This window comes from Oryctolagus cuniculus, chromosome 19, assembly GCF_051225735.1.
Source record: "Oryctolagus cuniculus isolate XC-2025 breed Fujian yellow rabbit chromosome 19, ASM5122573v1, whole genome shotgun sequence".
In the NCBI taxonomy this organism is placed as follows: Eukaryota; Metazoa; Chordata; class Mammalia; order Lagomorpha; family Leporidae; genus Oryctolagus; species Oryctolagus cuniculus.
In genome coordinates, this window is record NC_142885.1 from 63,944,781 (window position 1) to 63,959,263 (window position 14,483).

A 14,483-nucleotide genomic window follows, 5' to 3' on the forward strand; every position below is an offset into this window, starting at 1 on the left:
CGTGCATCCGTGTGCCTCCCTTTCTCGGTCATGGATAAATCCAACCAGGATTGTCTCAGGGTTCCAGGAACCGCTTTTCTCTTTAACTCCAGAAATAGGAGCATGTGGTCGACAGGCAGTCTCACTTCACTTGCCCTGATGCAGTGCAAACTGGCCCCGGAAGTGCTGCTGGAGGAGAAGTGGTGCAGCCCTGGTATGGCTCACTCCTCGGCGTAGCTCACGGGAGTCAGTCCTGCTGACCTGAGTGTGCTGTGCACCATGGTGGAAAGGACTAGGAACAAGAAGGAAGTCTAGGTCAGGGAATAGTGGGGGAGTCACCACTGGGTCACAGGTGGGGGCAGGGAGCGTGCCATCTTCAGAATGCACTGGGTTCCTCTGTCTGTTTTGGACATAGCAGCGCAAGAACGGTGCTTGGAGCATGCATTTCTTTTTTCTTTTTCTTTTTCTTTTTCTTTTTGACAGGCAGAGTGGACAGTGAGAGAGAGAGAGACAGAGAGAAAGGTCTTCCTTTGCCGTTGGTTCAACCTCCAATGGCCGCCGCAGCCAGCGTGCTGCGGCCGGCGCACCACGCTGATCCAAAGGCAGGAGCCAGGTGCTTCTCCTGGTCTCCCATGGGGTGCAGGGCCCAAGCACTTGGGCCATCCTCCACTGCACTCCTGGGCCACAGCAGAGAGCTGGCCTGGAAGAGGGGCAACCGGGACAGAATCCGGTGCCCCGACTGGGACTAGAACCCAGTGTGCCAGCGCCGCAAGGCGGAGGATTAGCCTAGTGAGCTGCGGCACTGGCCGAAGGAGCATGCATTTCAATGCCTGTCCAATGACTGTGGACCCTCAGTTCAGGGCTTACTTCCATTCTATCTTGCCTTCTCCTTGAACCCTTCCAAGTTGCTGGAGTCCTTTTTTACATGGTCAATGTTGTTTGACTTTGTTTGTTCTCGGTGGGGAAGTTTGATATCAAGAGGCAAGTCAGAGAGCTGACCTCAGTGGCTCTGAGACTGGGAGGCTGATGTTGAAGAAAGAGCAAGGGAGAACATACTAGAACTTCTTGCTTAGGGTTCAAGATTCCATAGCTGAAGCGCACGTGGACACTGGATCATTCTGCTAGCATCTTCTGACTCAAGGCATTTACAAAAAGTCCAGGCTTGATGTTTACTTATTCTGCCATCAGCTACCCATTAACTCCTTCCATCTGCCAGGCCCTGACCTTGACACTGTGGACCTAGAAACTGATCATCATATGTTATATGACATATCGTTTGATATTTATTTGTCCTATAAAACATCTCTGCTAGACAGGGAGATCACAGTCTGATGACTGTTAAACGTGTGCAGACACAGACTATTGAGGCACAATATTGTTCAGCAAATGAAGGTGAGATAAATAAATCAAGAATTTGTAGAGGCTGGTGCCACGGCTCACTAGGCTGATCCTCCGCCTGCGGCGCTGGTACCCCAGGTTCTAGTCCCGGTTGCTCCTCTTTCAGTCCAGCTCTCTGCTGTGGCCCGGGAGTGCAGTGGAGGATGGCCCAGGTGCTTGGGTCCTGCACCCGCATGGGAGACCAGGAGGAAGCACCTGGCTCCTGGCTTCAGATTGGCGCAGTGCCGGCCGTAGTGGCCATTTAGGGGGTGAACCAATGGAAGGAAGACCTTTCTCTCTGTTTCTTTCTCTCTCTCTCTCTCTCTCTCTCTCTCGCTAGCTCTGCATGTCAAAAAGAAAAAAGAATTTGTAGATAAAATTCTATGATAACTGAGATTTCCTTGATATAATTTGGGGGAATGGGTGGGAGTATAAATCATACAACACTGGCCATGAGTTAGCAATGAGTTAGCAATCATTGATGCGGTTTCTGGAAGCATGGAGGTTCATTATTGCCATCCTACTTTTGTTACAAGTTAAAAGTTTCCACAGTGGGCGTTTGACACGGTGGTTGGGCTGTCCCTTGGAATGACTGTGTGATGTACCTTAGTGTCTGGGGTTGAATCCCATTTCCACTCTGTAGTCCGGCTTCCTGCTGATACACAGCAGTGTATCAAACACAGGCTATTGAGGCACAGTATTGTTCAGCAAATGAAGGTGAGAAGTAACAGTGGTGACTCAAAGAACTGGGCCCTTGCCACCCATGTGTGGAAGACCTGGATTGAATTCTGGGCTCCTGCCCTTAGGCTAGCACAGCCCTGTCTGTTGCAGGCATTTGGGGAATAAGCTAGCGGGTGGGAGATCTTCTTTTGTCTGTCTGTGTCTCACTGCCTTTCAACTAAAATGAAAATAAATCTATGGAAATTTTAAATATTGCCATAATTAAAGAGGAAGAAGGAAATGGATTAAGGGGCATACTTGGGCACTTATCCAGGATGAGCTCTGTTGGGTGATGGCCTAGACCTTCTGTCTTGGTCCTTGAGGTCGCTGATCCAGAATCCCACTGGCTGCGTGGCTGGTAGACCCCGGAATTGACATCTCATGGTTCTGCAGGCTGGGAAGTCGGAGATGAGGGAGCCAGCGGATCCTGGTCCTGCCTCCTGTTGCGCTGCGGCTGCCTGCGTGTTGCACCCTCATGGGTGGAGCCTCTTGGCTGAGGGCTCCAGCAGCATCCCGTGTGTGTCTAGTGCTGGTGTGGGAGTCCACGTCTTCTCTCTTCTGCTGTCCCCCAGAGGCCCCCTCCTGATGTCATCACATAGGGACCAGACGTCAGGATATGAGTTTGGAGTGGGCACCAATAGTCTGTAGAAAACTTTGAGGGTAACTCCCAGTTCTAACTTGGATCCCCAAGACTGTGCATGACCTGGTCCCTGCCTGTCCAGAGAAATCGTACTTCCTCTGAACCCACAACCAACTGCTCCCGCTGCTCTGTTCCGCTTCATCCTGGGTTTCCATTCTCAGCTGGAATGCTACCTCCTCTGGGAAGCTTGCTGTGGTTTCTTTTCTCCTATAGGTTCTCATAGACCCATATTTCATTTTTTCTTCCCAGTTTATATAAGGTATATTTTTGTATAATTATTTGATTGAGTTTTTTTATTTTTATTATTATTTTGGACAGGCAGAGTGGACAGTGAGAGAGAGAGAGACAGAAAGAAAGGTCTTCCTTTGCCGTTGGTTCACCCTCCAATGGCCGCCGTGGCTGGTGCACTGCAGCTGGCGCACCGCACTGATCAGAAGCCAGGAGCCAGGTACTTATCCTGGTCTCCCATGGGGTGCAGGGCCCAAGCACTTGGGCCATCCTCCACTGCACTCCAGGCCATAGCAGAGAGCTGGCCTGGAAGAGGAGCAACTGGGACAGAATCCGGTGCCCCGACCAGGACTAGAACCCGGTGTGTCGGCGCTGCAAGGCGGAGGATTAGCCTGTTGAGCCACGGCACTGGCCTTGATTGAGTTTTTTAAAAAATTTATTTTATTTGAAAGGCAGAGTTACAGAGAGGGGGATGCAGAGGCAGAGAGAGAGAGAGAGAGAGAGAGAGAGAGAGAGAGAGATATCTTCTATCCATTGGTTCACTCCCCAAATGGCTGCAATGGCTGGAGCTGGGCCAGTCCAAAGCCAGGAGGCAGGAGCTTCTTCCACTTCTCCCGTGTAGGTGCAGGGGCCCAAAAACTTGGGCCATCTTCCACTACTTTCCCAGACACATTAGCAGGGAGCTGGATTGGAAGTGGAGCAGCCAGGACTTGAACTGGCACTGAAACGAGATGCTGGCCCTTCAGGTGGCAGCTTAACCCACCATGCCACAGCACCAGGCCCAGTGTCTTCTTAATTAACATAAACATTCTGTGTGAGCAAAAACTTCATTGCTCCTATTATGGTATCCTGAGAGTCCAGCACAGCACTCATAGCCACAGAAAAAATACTCAGGGAGTGAATGGGTCTCTGTCAAAGCTGCCTGCAAAAATTGGATTCAGTTACAGTGTCTCATAGATAGGAACATAGGAGGAGAGGGATAAGAGTGTCCATTATAGCCCATTTGGTGTATGACATTTTGTGGATGGGATTTTGGGAGTGGGGCGGGAGACTTGGAGAAGGAGCTAAGAGTTCCCGGGATTGAGGACACGGTTTGCACAACAGCGAAAGCTCCAGATGAAGTTCTCTCTGCCCACTACTTGTCTGCATCCCCCTTGGCTGACCTACAGGTATTACTTGACATGTCAGGAGCGGGGAGTGCAACTTGGAGGATTTAGGAGGTTATTGCAGTCTGGGAACTCCTAAGCCTTTGGTCTCCCCCACTCCCTGTCCCTCTCCCCAGACCGGCTTCGGCTGGAACTTTGGCTATGAAATCCCGAGTGTAATGTGGTCAGTGGCATCACCGGAGGTTCTGCTGGCTACGCAGCCTTTGCCTTAGTTTGTCTTGCCTCGGGGCGTTAGGAGCCCAGCGTGCCAGGCAGGTCGGGTTTTGTGGCTACTGCAGCTCAGTTACTGTAGCTCAGCTAGCAGAAGCATCCTGCACAGAGTCAGAAAGCACCTTTAGGTTCAGACTCCTGGCGCCCTGCTCGCCCACGATTCATTTCTGGTGACGCTGATGTTCCTGGTGGGGTGGGAAAGGGTCACAGCCGCCCAGACGAGCCTGGACTAGCCGCTTAGCTTTTCAGACTAAGGTGCTCTCCCAGAGGTTACTGTCACAAACACAGCGCTGACCCGCGGTGTCAAGCGACCGCGTGCGGGAGCAGGAGCAGGAGGAGGAAGGAGACGGCGCCGGGCAGGGCGGCTTTTTCTCGGTGTGTGTGAGCAGTGCCAATAAGCTGTCAAATAAAATTAAGGTTCAAAACATACAGCCTTCAATTCGCTTTCACCGAGACGCCGACTGCCGCTCCGAGGGCGCACAATCGATTCTGTTTTGACAGGTCTTGATGTACGCTAAGCAGTCACGGTCTCCATCCTGTGCTGGATTATACAAGTTCACCTGAATCTGCAGCTTAAGTGCAAGCATATGAGGGACTGGAATGAGCTCCTTTCCTCTCCTGCTCTGTCCCCTCTTCTCCCAGTTCTCATCTCCGTTTCCTCTTTCTTCCTCTCCCTTTTTTCTCAGCAACTTTCCAGCTTTCTCCTTTTAATTTTACCTGCTGAATACTTGCTGCATGTTTTTGCTTTTCCCGCACTGCCTTATTTAATTCTCATGACGTCCTTAGGAAGAAGGTGGGATTGTGTCCATTTTACAGCCGGGAAAACAAAGTTCTCAGTGATTAAGAGTGTGCCTAGAGTACTTCAGTTAGAATGAAGCTACTTCAATGAGTTCCTAGAAAACGAAGTTCAAAGATAAGTTGATTTTGTTGCAGAAATCTTTGAATTCCACAACATAGTTTTTTTTTTAATAATAGACATTTTCATGAATTTTTTTGAAGACCCCTCGTACGTATGCATGTCAAAATTTTTTTATACCAAAATGGATTTTTTTTTCAGAGCAGGCATTTGGTGCAGCAGTTAGGTCACTGCTTGGGACACCGGCATTGCTTTTGGAGGGCCGGTTCAAGCTGGTTTCCAACCCAGCATCCTGCCATTGTGCATCCTAGGAGACAGCGGGTGATGGCTCAAGTGCGTGGGTCCCTGCCACCCACATGGGAGACCTGGATGGGACTCTGGTCTCCTCCCCCTCAGCATGACCCAGCCTTGACTGTGGTGGACGTCTGGGAAGTCTGCCCTTCAAATGCAATGGAAATAAATAAATAATTTCAGAATAAGTTTATCCTTTAATTCTACTTCCTGTAAACTTTTTGAAGCCCCCCTGTGAGGGGCAGAGCTGGGGATTTGGATGCAGACCTTGCTGATTTTTTTCAGAAGTCGTCGCTGTGTCTGTGATACCCGTGACCGTGAGCTCTGGCAGGATGCTGTGCTCTGGTGTCACTCCCAGACATGCACGTTCAGTTCCTCTGTGGAGGAGCTGGGGGGAACTGCAGCCCGATGCTCTGTTTTCTCTTTAGCTCCAGTTTGTCTTAACCCGTGAGCAAGCGCATGTGTTGAGGGAAGTAACAGGACAGCCCTTACGGCAGGTGGATTTCTGCTCTCGTGCCTTCCGTGGGGAAGGACTCGCCTTGCCGGAAGTCAGAGGCACAAGGCGGCACAGGTGTATCTCTGTGTTTGTGGTGCAGGTGGGAAAGTGGGAGAACCAGACCCTGAGCCTGAGGCATGCCGTGTGGCCCCGGTACAAGTCCTTCTCTGACTGCGAGCCCGATGACAACCACCTGAGCATCGTCACCCTGGAGGAGGCCCCCTTCGTCATCGTGGAAGACATCGACCCACTGACCGAGACGTGCGTGCGGAACACGGTGCCCTGTCGGAAGTTCGTCAAAATCAAGTGAGTGCCAGGGAGTCCGGGTTTCGGACGTACCCATGCCTGTCAAATAGTGCAAATCACTGGTCACAACAGCAGCTGTCATTCAGTAACAAAACGTAATACAGAACACACTGTCCTAATAGCTATAGCGTAACAATGGGCTCATGTTTATGATTGCCTGGAGATGCACCAAGTTTACATCCATTAAATTCTCACAGCCATATGAGGTGAGGGCTTTTGCTGTTGACAGTGGATACAGTTGAGTTATGGGCAGGTTGGAGAGGTGTGGCTCACACACTGAGCTGGCTGACCCCAGCTGTGTTCTTACCCCTGGTGCTCAGTCAACCCCCAGCACCCTCAAGCCTCTCCTTAAAGGATTTCTTTTTAAACATTTTTCTGGTTTCCTCTCATTTCCGTCCCCTCCCTGGTGCGATCCCCTTCCTTTCGCCTGTTCTGTATCTCCCAGATCCCGAGGTGGACACAGCTTGTGTATGATTTCCTGATGCTGTAGAGGTGGAGTCTGACCCTCTGACAGCAAGCCCACGTTGCATCCCTGCCATTTTCTCTTTTGTTAGGATTGAAAAAAGAACACAGACAGGTATATTAAGGGTTCTCTACAACCCGCAGACCACTTGGGGACGCAGAAAGCGCCACAGACGATTCCAAGGCCTGGTTTATAGTCATTCCTAAAGCAAATGCAAGGCCAAATACCATCCGTTCACCCAAGGAAAAGGCCGACTGTCGGATGGTGGTATGTTTTTCTGAGTATTTCCTTTTTACTGTAAAGGACAACTAGAACTCTCGGTCTAGTCCCTCCCTGCATGCCCTCAAGCTGGGCCAGCCTCCCTGCTTCTGCAGGTGCTCTGGGCCACCCCTGCCTCCATTCTGATCGCCTGTTTATCGTTTATGGTTTGTCTTTCCTCCTGCATAAGGAGCTACCTAAATACGGGTGGGTGTGGCCTTTAAATCTTCACCTCCTCAGTCAAGAGGGCAGAGCACGGGTCACCAAGGTCTACTGAGAGAACAGAGAATATGTGATCACTTTTACTGCCACGTTTCAAACTTCGGCCCCAGCGGTTGACAGACAAGATGCGATCCTCAATCTCAGGGCCGGGGCTCTAACTGTCTAACACATGATTGTTCAGTGTGATTACGAAGGCATATTTTGATTCGAAGAAAACTTTGTCAGCAAGGTCACTAAATTGAGCCTCTTCAGAGTAGATCATGCAATAAATAAATTAGCCCCTCTAAGACTCAAGAAAGGGCAGGTGGGGATCCTCGTTTCAGGGATATGAATGTCTTAATACTTTTCCTGAATTCCTTTACAACTAAATGCCATTTTAGAATACTGTTCGAAATATTGTTATAAATGAAATATTTAAGAGTATTGTTGGAAATATTGTTAAATATTTATATTTAACAATATTGTTAGAAATGAAGTTTTCAAGAAAGAGAAATGTGTGCATGTCTATAAAACTGAGTTTATGTGTTAGGCATAGTGTTGGGCACAGGGACTGTATCAGAGAACAGGGAAGCAAAGACCTTATAGTTAGAAAATGACTCAATAAGAAGGGACAAGCCTGGTGATGGTGTAAATGTGGCAGCGCAGTAGGAAAGTAAGCTGGGTATGTAGAGGTATGGGGCATGTATTGTCACACACAGGTAAGGTTGAAGGCTGTAGAGAAAGGATGAGAAGAGCCGGATGTGTGACGGGCTGATGGAGGAGCCCTCCCGGCAGAGGGCACAGCAGGTGCAAAGACCCCAGTGGGAGGATCAGCTTGGTGGTGGGAACACAGAAGGGAGTACAGTGCACGCTGGAGGGTCAGGGGCTGGAGGAGGATGGAGGGGGCAGTGACCCTGTGGGGAAGTCAGGGGATGGAGGGGACAGTGTGGGGAAGTCAGGGGCTGGGGGAGGGGACAGTGACAGTGTGGGGAAGTCAGGGGCTGGGGGAGGCTGGAGGGGGCAATGACAGTGTGGGGAAGTCAGGGGCTGGGGGAGGCTGGAGGGGCAGTGACCATGTGGGGAAGTCAGGGGCTGGGGGAGGATGGAGGGGACAGTGTGGGGAAGTCAGGGGCTGGGGGAGGATGGAGGGGACAGTGTGGGGAAGTCAGGGGCTGGGGGAGGATGGAGGGGGCAGTGACAGTGTGGGGAAGTCAGGGGCTGGGGGAGGGGACAGTGACAATGTGGGGAAGTCAGGGGCTGGGGGAGGGGACAGTGACAGTGTGGGGAAGTCAGGGACTGGGGGAGGATGGAGGGGACAGTGTGGGGAAGTCAGGGACTGGAGGAGGCTGGAGGGGGCAGTGCGGGGAAGTCATCAAAGGCCATTCTGATTTGGGTGGGTGTTGGGAGCCCTGCATGACCAGGTGGGGAAAGCAAGGGGCATAACGCCTGTGGGACAGCACCCTGTGTGTTTCAGCAGGGCACACGAGTGGCATCTTTTCTGATTCACATAAGTTTACAGTCTGAAAATCAGAGGGCCTGGAGCTGAAAACAAGGACATCACCACATCCCAGCTTGCTTGTGTATGAAGTAAATGAGCCAAAATAAATGACTTCCTGTTAAAGAATTGACATTTTTACTGAACACTGTGAACAGCTTATCAGGTTCAAGCTCACATTATTTTTTTGTTGTTGTTCCTATAGGGAGGTGGCAGCTTGTGGCTTTGCCTTTCCTGCTTGAGAACATGAGTTTACTATGTACTATGTACTAAGCCTTTGACTTCCCTGGGAGCAATACAAAATTAGAGCTCAGGAATCCCAGTATTAGCATAGGTTAAAGCCATTGGATTTCCTAAATGTAACATCTTTGAGCCAGGCTAATTGGTTGCAAGAAGGATTCCTGTTGGACAATACGACTGTATTTACTTGGTACTGCTTTTCTCAGGGGAAAACCTGTCCTCGGTAGCTTCTGGGAGATTCTGGGGTCTTGAAGGCACATATTAGTCTCCAAAAACCAGTTTAGGAAATGAGCTGAGAAATCAGACTTTCCCACTAATCTATTGCGTGTTACAGTCATGAAGGGGAAATTGGGAAAATTATTTTGCCTGATGATGTCAGGAGAAATGATCATACTGTCCATTAAACTGCAACACTGCCAAATTGGTGGAAAGAGGAGAGATTTAAGTGCTCATCTGAGAAGAGCTGTCCATATTTTATTAAATCTTCCCGACAGTCTTGGAAAGGAAGAATCAGACTTCTTAGTTTATGAAAAAGCAGACAGAGGCGCTGTGAGTGCTCCGACTGACGTGAACTGGTTGACAGGAGCCAAGGAACTGCGTGAACACGGATCTGGTCTAACTTAAGCGTCTATGCTCACCTCCTCTGGCCACACTGAGAAACTGGAGACAATGTATTGGATCTCTTTTCCCATACTTGTTTTTTATGAGTCATCCTTTCTTTTGGTTGTGATGGAAAGCAGAGAGAGAGAGAGAGAGAGAGAGAGAGAGATGGAATACATGGTGACCACTTCTCAGATGTCAGTATAGAGAAGTCAGACACACAAGGGCTGCAACAGTAACCAACAGATGTTTCTAATTACAGGCTGATCTGTGTTTCCATAATTGCCATGATAAATTGAACTATTGCATTTGCTAAATGCCTTTTTCATCCCTTGTCCCAAGGGTGTAGCTGTCCAGCACAGAGTAGGTGCTCAGCATTTGAAAATATTCCAGTGACCGTCTGTATCTAGAAACACACCTTGTACTCCCGGACTTGGGAGTATAATTAACTCAGAAATTGACTGATGTTTCCAGCGATGATAAAGAATGCTATTCTGTGCCTATGACGCTGAATCTTAAGTCAGGGACATTTATAACTTCTCTTTAAGCCGTCCCAGGTATGGGGACCGGGCAGAGGAGAAGGCTGTGATAGAAGGAGAAAGGCAGGGGCAGAGAGTGTGAGGGAGACGGATGACAGAGATGGGGAAGAGGCATCAATGCAGAACGTGTAATAGGCAGGAAGCAAAAGAGGGCATTTAATTTTGGCAGTTCTTAAAGTTTTATTTATATTTATTTGAAAGGCAGGAGTTGGGAGTGAGAAAGAGAGCAACACAGTACTTCCATTTATTGGTTCACTCCCCCAATGCCAGCAACAGCTGGGGCTGGGCCAGACCAAAGCCAGGAGCCAAGAACTCCACCCACCCAAATGAGCAGCAGGAACCCAAGTATTGATTCATTATCTGCTGTGTTCATTACGGAATGCAGGCGTCCCAACTGGCACCTTAACTGCTGCACTACAATGCCTGCCCCTGTTTTGAGTTATTTCAAGGATGATAAATACCAAGGAGATAATGGTATCTGGGCAAGCTATTCATCTGTTGTAGTTTGGACACATTTCTATCATATTTATGGCCATTTTAACTCCAGCTTTTGGGGATGCAGCAGGCACCCACCTCCTAGGATTCTACGGCATTGAGTCCAGCAGTTATCACATGGGAATGTATACAAGGGTGTTCCTAGAGTACCCCAGAGCTGGGGTCATCACCCTGGAGGCTGGAGCTCAAAGTCTGCATGGTGATCATGGCTGAAGAAGCAGAGTGGTTGAGGCGAACTCAGGGGCAGGAGACTGTGGAGGTGATGGGAGTGAGTCAAAGTAGGTGGTCCGTGATCCTGGAATAAAGGAGAGCATTGGAGAAAAGGTGCCATTTACCACCTGCGTCTGCTACTCACTTATATTGTCAAGTCCGTCCACACTCATGGATGTAGATATCAATAAACCTCTCTGACTAGATTATGTGTGTGTAGCAAATTATGTATGATATATATGGTCCGCATTAACTGGATAATTTGACGGAAAAAATCCTAATACGAAAAGGAAAAAAAATCACTATTTACCATTAAAAATAGCTGTGCTTCTCATTATTTTTTTCATCCAGTTATTTCCTAAACTCATCTGTTCTTAGGTATCTGTGATTATTATTTGTACTGTTATATAACTTCTTTTTTAAACGAGGAGATAGAAATGTTTTTTCCTACTATGAAGTTGGGCATCTACAAACATCATGTTAGTGCTTAGACGATAGTCCAACATGTAACTGTGCTCAAAATGGAAGGTTACAGACAGAGCACCTACATTGTGGCCTGTGTGATTCCAGTAGAAAGTAGAGCTGCTGCGATGTTGTAGTGTAAGGCAAGTGTGTTCCCTGAAGAGGCCGTGGTCTTCCTGCCTGCGTTGTCTAAGTACTCTCTGCCATCAGTGGGGAAGACCAGTGTTTCCTTCCTTACCAAAGACGTTTCTGATTCTCTGACTATGAGCTGGTCGGGAGAGTACAGCAGGGTGCTTGGTACAAAGCAGTGAGGTTGACCCTGGCAGCTCATAAGACGGGCTTTACGCTGGCAAAACCGTCTCTGTTTTGATGGCGATTTTTCCCCTTGGTCCTGGATATTGCTCTTGAAAAGTCTGACCTTTTGTGCTTCAAGCCATGTCGTTAAGTAGAAAAAATAGTCTGAATGAGCCTTCATATGATATTGCCTAGCGTGAGAGGTTAAGTCCGTGGACTCAGGCACAGGGTAGAACCCCACGATGGCAGGAGTTATCTTGGTGCCACCAATTCTTTCCTTTGGTTTCAAGCCTCTGTACTTAGAGGATGAAGCAAAGCCTTATCTCACTTGAGAATTTCACACCCTCTTCTCTCCCGTTTTCCCATAAGTTTTTATGACTCGACTTAGATCAGACGACCGGACTCTGGTTTAAAGTAGTTGTATGTGTTATAAATGTTTAAAAAAATGAGTCGGTAACTCTCACCTGTTGAGTAGGGGTACAAATGCTACCTAATTCGGAGAAACATCATGGAGCTGAAGCCAACAGTTGGTATAAAACATTTAGTGCAGTGCCTAGCATATAGTAACTTCTCAATAAGCATTAGCTGTTGTGCTGGTAACCACTATAATTAAGAACACTTTCTCCTCTGGCTGTCGTAAACTCAGTGTGTGTCCATGGAAAAGTCATTTCCCTTCTTGAACTTCGACTTTGGAAAGCTAATAGAAGAATATAACTAATGACTGGACAAGTCTTCCAGTACTAACAGCCCATGGTCTTGGGATTTTCTTTGCAGCAATTCAACCAACGAGGGGATGAACGTCAAGAAATGCTGCAAGGGGTTCTGCATTGATATCCTGAAGAAGCTCTCCAGGACGGTCAAGTTTACCTACGACCTCTACCTGGTGACCAACGGGAAGCATGGCAAAAAAGTCAACAATGTGTGGAATGGCATGATTGGGGAAGTAAGTCATCTTTCCACCCCAGCCTCCTATCCTGACAGGGGCCTGCGATCATCAGAAGTGTCGGGAAGAACACATAAAGGTGCTGTTCTCTTTCTGCCTTACCTCCAGGTGGTCTACCGCCGAGCGGTCATGGCAGTTGGCTCGCTCACCATCAACGAGGAGCGTTCTGAAGTGGTGGACTTCTCTGTGCCCTTCGTGGAGACAGGGATCAGTGTCATGGTTTCCAGAAGCAACGGCACTGTCTCGCCTTCTGCTTTTCTAGGTAGGTGAACTTCATAGGGAATCCTGCTTCCCTATAATAAATTACAGTCTGCTGACAGCGTGGGGCTGGACCAGACCTTGCTGTTTAGCATGATGTGCCCACATCAGCGTGTTCCAGAGCGTGTTGCACTTGAATTATCCCAACTCACATTCCCCCCTACCATACACACACCCCAGTTCACAGCTCTCATTTATCCTAAGTTGCAAATCTCTGCTGAAAACTACTCTCATATATTCAGATACTGGTCTTGACTCTAGAATGTAAATTAATAGATATATTTCTTAGAGCCTTGAAAATATTTAAAAAATAAACCTGTCTGTCCACAGTTAATTTAAACCAGTGCATAAAGCTTTATTCAGCATCCATATACCCATCTTGCATCCCACGCTGGAATGGCAGTCATTTATTTATTAGATGCAAGAGGGAAAATAATGATGACGGCACAATGATTTATGCCAGTACTCTGATAAACAAAATAGTATTCTGAAGAATGTACATTGATTTAAAATTAATGGAATCGTATTTTAAATGTGGCAGTTCTTCAAGCCAAATAGTTTGCAAGACAGGAAGATCTCTTGACTCTTTTTTAACCATTGCATAAGTTTATGTTTTCATATAAGGCCTTTTTTGGCTTTGCCTGTTTTCTCTTCCTTGAAACTTTTCTTCAGCTCTGTAAGTGTGTATGTGTTGGGTACCCCGGCTAGAATAGTGAAGACTCCATGGAAGGTAGCCCAGCCCTGTGCATTTTTCTCTCTCGGGGAAGGTGTTGTGTTGACTTTGTTTAACATGCGTCATTTCCCGTAGCGGCTGTCTTGTTGATGATCAGGAAATTTAGAGTGTTAATTAATTCCCTCTTGCTACTGCTCTATGCATGGATTCACCTCAAATTTGTGAAGGTTGGAACAAACTTAGAGGAAATCCAAATAAGAGAGGGGAGGCAGTTCTACAAAGCTTAATCCTTTTTGTACATTTTTCCAGAAACAAACAAACAAAAAAACTTTATTGAAGAGAACTGCAAACTAACACCGATGTATAGACACTAACTCCATGCCTACCATCCTGGTCCTCCCATTTTTCATCTCTGTGCTGTGTTAACGTCCAGCGAAAATCTTATGTCTCACCTTCTATAAGCATATGGATTTACGAATTTCAGTTTTTTAAAGAGTTATTTATTTATTTAAAAGGCAGAGTTACAGAGAGGCAGAGAGAGAGAGAGAGAGAGAGGTCTTCCGTCCATTGGTTCACTCCCCAAATGGCTGCAACATCTGGAGCTGGGCCAATCCAAAGTTAGGAACCAGGAGCTTCTTCCAGGTATCCCATGTGGGTGCAGGGGCCCAAGCACTTGGGTCATCTTCTATGGCTTTCCCCAGTGATAGCACAGAGCTGGATCAGAAGAGGAGCAGCCAGGACTCAAGCTGGCACACATGTGGGATGCTGGTACCACAGGCGGCGGCTTTACCTGCTACACCACAGTGCCAGCCAGCCCCATCCAATTTCATTTTTAACAATCCCATTAAGCTTTTGAAATCCTGTCTGTCACTGGATGATTTTGTACTTGTTGCTTCAGTTTTTGTAACCTTTGTTGGAGAAATGCAACCTTAATAAACACACACCTCATTATGTTTCTTTTGTCCCTTGGTCTGAAGTGGATGTGTAGACCCAAAAGGAAGCTTCACCATATCAGGAAAAAGTGCAAGCCACTGATGTAGACAACACAGACAGAGTCTTATTAATTGTTGAACGCACACACAC

The 14,483-nt window shown here is 47.8% G+C and overlaps 1 protein-coding gene across 1 annotated transcript in view; it reads left to right on the forward strand.

The window, feature by feature from the left end:
- The window catches only part of GRIN2A (glutamate ionotropic receptor NMDA type subunit 2A), a 402,461-nt gene that overhangs the window by 305,981 nt on the left and 81,997 nt on the right, over positions 1 to 14,483 (forward strand). The window contains exons 4-6 of the mRNA XM_070065018.2: positions 6,064 to 6,269; positions 12,301 to 12,469; positions 12,578 to 12,731. Coding sequence (XP_069921119.1) covers positions 6,064 to 6,269; positions 12,301 to 12,469; positions 12,578 to 12,731 — 529 coding nt within the window. The remainder of the gene's footprint in view (positions 1 to 6,063; positions 6,270 to 12,300; positions 12,470 to 12,577; positions 12,732 to 14,483) is intronic.